This window comes from Brienomyrus brachyistius, chromosome 2 (assembly GCF_023856365.1).
Source record: "Brienomyrus brachyistius isolate T26 chromosome 2, BBRACH_0.4, whole genome shotgun sequence".
In the NCBI taxonomy this organism is placed as follows: domain Eukaryota; kingdom Metazoa; phylum Chordata; class Actinopteri; order Osteoglossiformes; family Mormyridae; genus Brienomyrus; species Brienomyrus brachyistius.
The window spans coordinates 4,000,447-4,012,450 of record NC_064534.1 but is presented as its reverse complement, the minus strand read 5'-3'; the positions used below and the strand labels follow the sequence as shown (position 1 = coordinate 4,012,450).

The 12,004-nt window shown below is 48.8% G+C and overlaps 1 protein-coding gene across 1 annotated transcript in view; it reads right to left on the bottom strand.

The window, feature by feature from the left end:
• The window catches only part of LOC125719530 (multiple epidermal growth factor-like domains protein 9), an 81,306-nt gene that overhangs the window by 52,330 nt on the left and 16,972 nt on the right, over positions 1 to 12,004 (bottom strand). The window contains exon 2 of the mRNA XM_048994400.1: positions 1,823 to 2,021. Coding sequence (XP_048850357.1) covers positions 1,823 to 2,021 — 199 coding nt within the window. The remainder of the gene's footprint in view (positions 1 to 1,822; positions 2,022 to 12,004) is intronic.

The following is a 12,004-nucleotide window of genomic DNA, read 5'->3' as shown; positions in this document are numbered from 1 at the left end:
TCACCATACTAAGTAGCCAAAGGAGTGCTTGTGGGCCCGAATCGCATGTTAACATTTCAAACAAGAAGCAATTGTTGGGAAAAACACAAAGAGAAGCAGTCAAAACCACAGTATGAAGAAAAAGACCTCCCCCCCCCGCCCCCTGAGGGCCTGAATAATTAATCATAATTCAGCAAACATTACATGCATTTAGGAAATTAACTCATTTGTGGCACTAAACTTTGCAGAAGGCTGGAATCGCTGGAACAGACCAGCACAGGTGTCCTGCATGACCTGGTACCCAGCCTGGAGGGGACGACATCACCACGCTTCTCCCGACAGACACGGCGGCAGCACATTGAAATGCCTACAGCGGAAATTAACACAGCGGGTTCCCGCCGGCGCCAACACGCCTGGAAGGAGATAAACAGCGATGGGCAAGAAGGGGTAATACATCCAGCAGGTACCCCCATGTGGTGCTCCAGAGCAGGGCGGGGGGGGCATGGGACGGGTGGGGTCAGCGTGTTCGCCATCGTCGGCACGGCACTGAGCTGCGAAAGTGCAGGTGAACGCCTGAATAACATTTCATTTCACCAGACAAGGCCACACACCCCTAATAACACATCCTACTAGCCAGAACCCTAATCACTTCCAGAGACTTCCGTCTGGCGTTTAGCGTACTCGCCTGTCTTCGTCACGCTACTGCGCAAACTGACGGATAGGTTATGGCTTCATTTTCCACTGGTGTGACACATTTTAACTGGCTGGCGTAGAACAACACCGCCTATTTACAAAGACCCCCCCCCCCCCCCCCCGCCGCAGGAAAAATAGGGCTGGGAAAAAGAAAAAGAAATTGGACTGCCTCTTCATCGATTCCCGTTCCAGAGAAGGCTCACACTCTGCCACGATTACTGCAGACATTTTCTTCTTTTAATCTCAAGCTCCCAGAATTAAATTCCACAAGACGACACTAAACATCTCATTAGCTAATAGGTAACCGAGGGTTGTCCATTAACAAGAATGTTTCATTAACTTGATGGTTTTTTCCAGTTGCTCTAAAGTTCTGTTTTTGTGTGGAATTGACTTCCCCCCACAGAGTACACTCAATAACCACAGAAAACACTTCAGTGTTCATGGAAATGTCAGCCTCAACACTCTAGGAGTCTACCCACCGATACCCCAGACATCCATCATATCCACCGATACCCCAGACATCCGTCATACCCACCGATACCCCAGACATCCGTCATACCCACCGATACCCCAGACATCCGTCATACCCACCGATACCCCAGACATCCTTCATACCCACCGATACCCCAGACATCCTTCATACCCACCGATACCCCAGACATCCGTCATACCCACCGATACCCCAGACATCCTTCATAGCCACCGATACCCCAGACATCCATCATACCCAACGATACCCCACACACCCTTCATACCCACCGATACCCCACACATCCATGATACCCACCGATACCCCACACATTCAGCATTTAGCATGCCAACTGATACCGCACACATGTAAAACATACCCAGTGATACACTACACACTTCATGCAAATAAAAAGGTACTGAGGGGGTGGGGGGTGACCAGCTGATGTCCAGCACAGCTAAGCCACTTGATCTCAGTGATGGACGGCGGCTGAGATAAACTGACACGCGGTCGATACGGATATCAGGCATTTCCCGAGCAGACAGACCGTCACAAAGAGCAGGAGGGAAGGCGCCCATCCATCAAGCCTCAGCTATGTAAAAGTGGAACCCTTTAATTAAGAGTAAGAAGGGGGCAGGAGATGTCAGTACATCCCAGGGGGGTCCTGAGGGGGGAGCTCACCTGTCACAGAACAGGCTGACAGAGCCCACGGAGTCGCAGTCGCAGGGCAGGCAGCCGCTGGAGCCATTGGTGAAGTAGCCGCCATCGCAGGCCTCGCACCGGGGGCCCACGTAGCCGGCCTGACACCGGCACCGGCCCGTGACTCCATCACAGCCCCCGGGCTCCAGGATGCCTTCTCCACTGCAGTTACATGCAGGCCCTATGGGGACACAGGAGAGCAGAAAAGCAGGTAAGGACCTCGGCATGCGGGAGGAAGAGTGCAGGGCTCCACGGGGTCCAGACCCGACTGACTGCCCCTCAGTGGAAGGAACGTGATTACAAGGGAACTGCATGTGGGAACTGCAAAGAAGATGCACCGTCCGTTATCACATTGCTTATCTGGACCAGGTTTGTACTCATATCCTTGTGGGGAACGTCCATTCACTTATATGGGAATAACCCTAATCCCAACTATGATGACCTTAACCCTACCCAACCCAAACCTTAACCATCAGTAACCAAACAAAATACAAGACCTTTGGCATTTTCAGTTTTTTGATTACGTTCACTTGTTTTCATGAAACTGACTTTTCCCATGTGGGGACTGGAAAAATGGTCCCACAACTCAAAAGAACAGGTTTTTATCACATGGTGGGGACATTTATTCCCCACATCATAATATACAGATAACCCACATGACCATACATACACAAACACAATTACGCACACACTCTCCCTCATACACACATGCGCATGCACACACTGTCAGGTAGAGTAGAAGTTCAGGGTCTTGGGATAGGAGTCGATACTGGATATGCAGACGTACAGATGATGAAGAATTACCTGCAAACACCCCCCCACCCCACCCCACCCCGGACCTTCGATTCTGTTTCTGTTGTGATAACTTGAAACTGTGAAAGAGGAGGCAAATATAACATGTCAGTTTGTGCAAAGATATAAACTGAAGACCGTGCCCAGCAGCAGTCATCATACAGATTCTGGATCAGTGTCTGGTCTCAATGTGGATTAGTGCCAATTCTCAATCCAGATCAGTGCCAGTTCTCTGTCTGGATCAGCGCCTGGTCTGAATCTGAATCAGCATGTGGTCTGAATCGGGATCAATGCCCATAAATCAGCTCAGGAACTAGTTTGAGTGAAAAGAGGAGAGTAGTCAAAACTGTAATCTGATGCGTATCATGGACTGCAAAGTTGAAGCCTTGGAGTAAGCGAGCATGATTTGTGGATGGGCTCTCTCAAAGGTCAGCGATAGCCCAGGGAACAAACTCGCCCTGCCCCATCTGGGTATGGGGATTAGGCCTCACACGGCGGCTTCCCATCCAGAGAGCTACCTCTCAAGCTAATCTGCCGCTTTGAGGTGCTGCCAGGAAGAGCAGAGTTAAGTGCCCAAGTGGCTTTATTTAATGAAATTAGGAAGTGACGGCTCACTCTTATTACCATGGCGACACTGGCCCATGCTGGCCCCGCCCCACCTCATTATGCATTGGATACATGGATATGGGAAATGGATTGATGGACAACGGTCAGTAAGCTCAGTGCAAATTCTGACGCAGCAGCACTCACTATGACTTTTTATATTTTATTGTTCTTATTCCCCAAAAGGTCCAACAACCTGCCAGCCCCAGAAAGTAATAATGGATATCATTATTTTTTCAGGAGTTTATCCTAGATAAGTCATTAAGGAAAACAAAGGAGACAGATCTAAGGAGAGACTTACAGCTCAATTCTGCTGATTCCAGTGAATATTTGAGTCAGGGGCTACAGCTGTAAACCCCCTTTGCCTTGCAACCCAATGTAATAACACTACTGGTATCGGCACACATACACACACACGCACAGAGACACACACGCACAGAGACATGCACACACACACACGCACACACACACACACACACGCACAGAGACACACACGCACAGAGACATGCACACACACACACACGCACAGAGACACACACACACAGACACACGCACACACACACACAGAGACACACACACAGACACACGCACACACACACACACACACAAACAGACACACACATTACACATCAACATATCCTTGTCAAGAGGCACATCAAACAGTTATGTGGGAAAAAAATCAATAGGCGAGCTTTTCATGAACTGAGCAATGGCTGGTATTTCAAAACGCACTCCCGGTGGGGGGGGGGGGGGGGGGGGGGGGCTCAGACAGTAACCAGCAGCCCGAGAGTGGCCGGTCCTCACCACTGCCGGGGGCATCACCACTGCTTTCAGACTGAGATACAGAGTGAGAGCGGTACATGGACGCAGACAGAGGGTGCCTGAACGGCTCATAGAAGCTATCACTCTTCCAGAAGGTTCCCACATGGGTGGGGATGGCTGTTTGGAGTCAAATATATTCACGTTTTAGCTATTTAGCAGATTCTTTTACCCAAAGTGACGTAGAATGGAGCCTGTCCATGGAGCAAGTGAGGGGTTAAGCCCCGTGCTCAAGGGCACGGTAACTAAACCCCTCTGCTGAGCCTGTGGTTTGAACCGGCGATCTTCCAATCACAGGCTCAGTACCTTAACCCTCTGAGCCACACACCATCCCTCACATACCAGAACAACCTCTGAAGCAGAAACACAGCTGACAGACCCCCCTGCGAGACCCCAGAAGCATCGCCTCGGTCTCGTTTCACATGAATGGCTCCCACCCTCACCCGGTCCTCTCGAAAACCACCTGCACACTGCGAGGCACAGAGGGCAGTCACGCACACTGCACCTTCACCACTCCCACAATAAGTGAGAATTACGTTTGTTCATAAAACTCCAAACCTGTTCTATCTTGCCTCATGGGGGTGCTGTTCCACCCTCCTGACGAACAGGTGCAAGACAGGCCTAATAAAATTCATCTTCTTTCCAATTATCTGTCCAATAGAGGGGGCCCACAGGATCCGACATCGCTCCCACAGAACATCTCCCATCAGCCCTCACTCCTCGCTTCCAGAAGCACCCACTGAAATTATGAGCAGTCCTAGAGTCACAGAAACAGGACGCAGTGGATATTTTTAGCATGTTTCAGTAATTGATGAGGGAGGGATGGGGAAACTAAAACAGAGGTCAGCCCATTATTGGTTTGATTAGAGAACAGTTCCCCCCACAGAGTTACATAACTGCTGGACAAAGGCAGTTTAGAGAAACTGGGGGGCAGACAGACAGAGATACCCAAGGAGCTGGAGAGAGAGGTACAGAGAGAGACAGAGAGACAGAGAGGCAGAGAGGCAGAGAGACAGAGAGGCAGAGAGGCAGAGAGACAGAGAGGCAGAGAGACAGAGAGGCAGAGAGACAGAGAGGCAGAGGGGCAGAGGGGCAGAGAGGCAGAGAGGCAGAGAGGCAGAGAGACAGAGAGGCAGAGAGGCAGAGAGACAGAGAGGCAGAGGGGCAGAGGGGCAGAGGGGCAGAGAGGCAGAGAGGCAGAGAGGCAGAGAGGCAGAGAGACAGAGAGGCAGAGAGGCAGAGAGGCAGAGAGACAGAGAGGCAGAGAGGCAGAGAGACAGAGAGACAGAGAGGCAGAGAGGCAGAGAGGCAGACAGACAGAGGGGCAGAGAGGCAGAGGGGCAGAGAGACAGAGAGGCAGAGAGACAGAGAGGCAGACAGACAGAGAGGCAGAGAGGCAGAGAGACAGAGAGGCAGACAGACAGAGGGGCAGAGAGACAGAGAGGCAGAGAGGCAGAGAGACAGAGAGGCAGAGAGGCAGAGAGGCAGAGAGGCAGAGAGGCAGAGAGACAGAGAGACAGAGAGGCCCGCCCCCCACAACACACACAGACACACAGTCTGTCACGGACACACGAAACTGCAGTGTCAGCAGATCCCAGTCCAAAGCAGGTTCGTCTCTTAGAGCATCGCTGTCATTTTCCAATAGGTGCTTAGAAGCTCTTTATCCCCCCCATACTGATCGATAATCTTCAGGGACCTCTGACTCATCTGGTGAACTTTGTCCTTTAAATGTAAAGATCTGTCTGGCACTGTACCGTTCATTGCTTTTAAGATAAAAAGGGCACCTCCACCTGGCCAATAAAGAGCACATCACTGTCCATAGCCCACGGTTTGCAGACTAAGTCCCAAATAAATAACCTCCGAGCTCCTGAGTCATGCTGGAGTCCCTCCTATCACATGAGAGAAAGAGGCTGATGGTGACCTTCACTGAGGCTAAACCCTTAGCAGTTCAGAGAAGAACAATCCAACAATAGCTGCAACACTGTGTGGAAATTCTCTTTTCACTTACATTATCTTGGTCTCCATGAGACATGTAGGTGAAAGTGAGTTTGGGAGTGAAGGGTAGCCACCTGTAGGCAGCCTTACACACCCAGAAAACGTCTCCAGCTTCACCACGACCCCACAAGCCACATACGCAGGATATACTGGTTAACATATGGGTCCAAAACCATTAATAATTACCATTATTAACAAATCAGTCAATATTCAAAGCAGCAGAGCTAAAGACTTAACTAGTAAAATAATGGAGATGACTACACTGGACGATCGGTCATTTTACGTAGTAGAGGATGAGGGAGTTTGTTGAGTCATTCACCACTTATAGGAGGTCTCAAAGAACTGGCCCACGTGATGGTTTTTCACGACCTGTGACACAGCCTTCATCCATTCTTAAATTTGGCCTGCAGATCGATCTTTCGTTTTCCTCAGAGACTAAAAACAGTGTAACGTCCCTCTGCTAATCGGCGCCATCGAGCTCGACAAGGAAGACCAGAATATATCCGTTACCGGGGATTCACCCTCACATTTAGTTCCACATCAGAGCACCACTACAGACAGTTATGGAAGTCAATGGACGGATTTCTGGGACCGCGGAGAGGCCTCGAACCCGTCATCAAGACACACCGATTAGCACCCGGTGTCACGAGGCTGTCAGGGGCTCGGATCCGGGCATTTAGCTGATTCACGCAAGTGGAATCATCTAAGAATGGGCGGGGCTAGTGTGTTCTGATCATCCTTCCAAACATCCAGGCAGAAGCAGGAAGGCATCGTAACTGGGTGTGTGTGTGTCGTCACGCCTTTCTAAACTAATGTAATGTTCACAGACATAGTGTTCCGATTCACCATCACAGCACTTTAGCTGTCTGACGGGAGCGGCGAGTCCCGGGTGACGGCGGAATGTGGCAACCCCCCCCCCCGGCCTCCCTCTCTGCTGAGTCCGGTTTCTAGGCCGATGCCTGTCCTCTCAGCATGCTGCCCGCACTCAGTTAGGCTCAGTCAGCATTATACTGAGCAGCAGACACATTGTTTGGTGGGGGGGGGGGGGGGCTTAAAAATAAAAAATAAAAAGTAGCTTGAGAAAGCTCGATTTGGCCTACTGGGCCGTCATCCTCCACAGTCCACCGAACCGACCCCCCCACCTCCACAATGGGAGCAGGAGCTCCATCTGGGCTTGGTGATCGATGGTGGCCGCGTGACGTCCAGAACATCGATCTCTCGCTTCCGCCGCTCCGGCTGCTATCAGCACGCTGTTACCCTGCACCCTCCCACAGCAAACCTCTGAGGCGACAGCAGACCGCTGATCCGCAGTCAGGTGACATTATGCGTCAGTGACATACCCATGGCCCCTGCCCCCACCCCAACACTGGCAGGGCAGCTCCACGCATGGCTGGATGGGAGTGCCGGAGGGCCGGAATGTCAGGCTAATGCACTGCTACAGAAACAGCAGCTACGCTCTCAGAGACTTTTAAAGGGATCTGTAAACATCGCGTTATGATGGGGCGGGGGTGGCCCCCATCCTTCCTGCAACACATCCCTCATTGCCTGACTATGTGCGGAGCCGCCTGTCAGGTGGTATGGCATGGGGATTCGCGCCAGGACAGGTTTGAGCCAGCCATCCCTGCTCCGGTCTCCGGCCACCGCCGCCGCAGTGTAGATAAAGGCAGGAGGACCTGGAGCCTGTAGGAGGGGTTTCTAGTTTCTCAGAAAGGGGTGTGACTTTTAAGGAGAACACCGGGATCTGGTTAACAGTGTCAACATGGAGACCGAGTCTGACAATACTGCAGAGAGGTCACCTGAGTTGACAGCACCAGCATGCTGTCCTGCCCCTTTCCTGGTACCATCAGGGCCGGTTTGGTGGGCTAAATTACGCTGTCTCACATTCCCTCTCGCTCTGCCAAACGTCTCCATATACGAAGGCAAACGCCAGCTCTCCAAATCAGTCTGGAGAGAGGAATATATCCTGCTTCCCACTGGCTTCTACCTTTTCATTTGGACTTCGTTGCCTCCTGAAGGGTGACCAACCGCCCCCTCCGGCCACCAATCAGTCTCCCCGGCAACACGCCCATGAACGAAAGCGACTCTCTTGGGCCGGTTGGGGGGAGGAATGGCACAATGATAATGAAGCACCCTCCTCCCGACACCACCCACAGTCTTTCTGCCCCGAAGGAGAAACACTACTCATCACTGACATCAAGGAGGCCTAAAGAATCTTCAGGGAAGAGCAATCCATTCATAGGCCATTTAATATTCAACAAATACAGACATAACCAACATTACACAAGTATCAGGCTTGTCAGTTTGCAGTGATAAGTCTTCATTTGTTATAAAAGAGAAAATATAAAAACATTTATTCATCTTTCTTTTCCTCCTCCCTCACCTCTCACTCGCGCAGTCTCTGAAAATGTTTATAGCTGAGATGCCATGGATATGGAGCCCTGGACAAAAGGCCCAAACTCCCTGCTCTCCCACCCCCACAGCCACACACAGCCAGGGCATTCGAACCCTAATGACACCACCAGCACACTGCCCTCAAATCACCACGGCATCACGGAAAAAGGATTGCCAACCTTCCGACATTCCGAGCACCCTAGGGAACACTCAGCTGAAATTCCCGAGGCTCCCCCCTTTGCCCACGAGAAGCCAAGGACCTGTCTTCCGCCCCATTGGTCTGCCACAATTAGGTTTTCCATCCAGCCTAAATTAAACGCCTTCTGCTGACTGAGCCAAACTCTGTGGCTGTTCTTCAAGTTGGTCCAAATAAGAGGTTCACGACAAAAAATTCGACAAATTTCTGCCTTTCTGTCTACGAAGAATGTCCATCAGGACACAGGTTTCTGGGATATTCCAAGATAGCAAAATCTATTATCTAACAACAGCCAGTAAGTCATTTCAGGCAATGTGCTCTTTGGTACATGATAAACCCTTTACTGTATCTGACATCTTCACAATTACACAGGAATTCTCTTCCCCTCCCCCAGCTTGCTCTCCATAGCTTGAGGGTAATAGCACAGGGTCAGCCAATGTGCGGCGCCCCTGCAGCTGAGGGTTAAGGGCCTCACTCAAGGGCCCAGAGACATGTGACCGTTCTGCTTAGGCTGGGGCTCAAACTTCTAACCACTGGCACAGAGACTCAGCCTGCTGAGCCACTCAGCACCCCAAACAGCACACAAGTGACCTCTAGCCAGCCTCGAACCCGTGATGGAGGACTTGCTAGGTTCAGAGCCAACATCGTGTGCTAAATACAAAAGCAATACAGTATGATAAACAAATCTTTTCCGCAGTTTCCTTTAGACTGGGGACGGGAACCTGTTCCATGGAGGGCCACTGCGGGTGCAGGTTTTTGGGATGACCTCTCAATCAGCCAATAACAGTGGGTACCCAGGAACGGAGTTGAGAACCACTGTTTTATTACTGGCTGATGGAGCGGTCATCCCAAAAACCCGCACCGACACCGGCCCTCCATGGAACAGGGTCCCCACCCTTGCTTTAGACCTTACATCAGGGGTGGGTAATCTTACCCACAAAGAGCCACTGTATATGCAGGTTTTCGATGCGATTCCCTAATTGATTACTAATTAGAGGACTGATTGGCTGAAGAGTCCTCACACCTGGGTTTGAACAGCTGACCTAAAGGTTACCCCAAGAAACTTGCATACACACCGATTGCACCCATTGCACCCTGTCTTACATAATGCATCACTGAAGATGTCGCTGCAGAGAATTCCACCACTTTAAACATTGCAGTGGATGCTTTTCTCTCTCCAGCTTTTAAAAAGTGTTTTTAGTTGATTAGCAGCAGACCGAACTTACTTCTATCAAGGGCCTGTGTGACGTCACTAAAAACCACAGAATCCTTTCACACTGAACAATTACAGACCTATTTCAAGTCCGCCCTTCACAGCCAAGGTTATTCATCGTCTTCAATCACCTGAGCACCTTTTTGAACATGAATGGTTATCTTGGCGAATTTCACTCTGGCTTTCGACCATAAAGCTACTGAATGACACCTTCCTGAATACTGAATCAGATCCTGTCGTCACTGGACCACTGGCAGCCTTTGATGCTGTTATCCAGGGTTGGGCGATATGACCTAAAATTATTATCACGGTAATTTTCACTTTTTGGTCGGTGATGGTATTATATCAGTATTACTTTTTTCCAAGTTTTGGGAGGAGTAGCATGTACTGTCCCTTTACATAGCTAAATTTTAAAAATATATTTTATATGTTCACTTTAATCGCTATTACAGTTGAGTATGGGTAGTCTTTGAAAAGTTATAAAAAGGGATATAAGAAATGTTTTGTCATATTCATTTCATAATTGTCAAAGTAACAACAAAATGACAAGCAGTCCCAGCCGAAAACAGCATTTTACAATTCATTTCAAATAAAACACAGGGTTGCCAACTCTGGTCGGCTGGCTAGAGTTCAATTCAAGACTGGACACACATACACACACATTTTCACGTATGTAACGGGTTCATTACCTTGTAAATTGTCTGCAGGGTTCGCACACCACCCCAGCACTTCTGATGTCGCTAATTTTAGGTTGATAATGGAATAATATAGATTTGCCGTAAGATTTCCTGCGTGGGAATCTGAAAGCGTGAGCATCACGCCGGATGTGTTTTTTAATTGTTTCATCCGAGTTGATTTGCATAAAAACTAAGATAAATTTATATAGTTTTTAAACACTTATTCATACAATATGTTTTACTTTTTAATTTGCTACTATACATATATGTAATCAGGTTATTATTGTTTAATGTGTATAATTACACACTATTTGATTGAAATCTGTTTTGGAATTTATTAAGGTGCTATGAGGATAAGGCTTCAGAGTATATTTAACAGACAATTCACACAATGCAGATAAATCGGTTACTTACATAAGAACAAATAATCAGATTACAACTGAAGCTTGGAAGAAAATAAAATGTTTTATTTTTTACTAATAAGTTCATGTACAATTCAGCTGTTGACTCCTCACGGTGTTAACGGTATAGTGCAGACGCGCTATACGCACACACACGCACACACACACACACACACACACACGCACACGCACACGCACACACACGCACGCACACACACACGCACGCACACACACACGCACGCACACACACACGCACGCACGCACACACACACACACGCACACACACACACGCACACACACACACGCACACACAGTTGGCCAACTCCAGTTCACCTTAATATGTTTTTGCAGTGTAGGTGGAAACCAGAGAACCCAGAGGAAACCCCACTTTGACACGGGGAAAACTCCACACACATGGCACCAGGGTGGCAACTCAAACCCTGGTCCCAGAAATGTATGGTAGCATTGCAAACCATGCCACCATGCCTCCCCCCGTAAAACTAGACTAAATAAAGGTAATACTTCTATATTTCTAAGGTAAATTTGACAAGCTTGATGGCTGAGGTTTCACTACTAGTAACTGGCTCAGATTCCTAACTGACTTGGAAGTCGGAGTACTGCAGGGATCCATTCCTGACCCTCTCTTATTCAAACTTTATGTGCTCTTGCTTGGCTGAATTCTGCAAGACAGCAATGTTGTCTGCCATAGTCATAATCCTCAAACTTATTTAGGTGTTTCACCTAATGACTATAGTCCTATAAATTCACTGTATTAATGCCTAGAGAAAATAAAAACTGACAGAAACAAAACTTCCTTCAACTCAACAATGAAGATTGAGTGATTATCATTTTTGTTAAGCGCATACCTTGTCTACAAGACCATAAAGACAATGACCGAGGTCAGAAATCCTCGTGTAGTTCTTAGACGGCATTTTGCATTCACCAACCATACTAAAGCTACAATTGAATCAACATTTTATCATCTGAAAAATGTAGATAAATTCAGTGGTTTCAGGTCCAAGCTAGACTCACTCATGCCTTTATTCCCAGTAAGATGGATTATTGTGAAGTGCACCT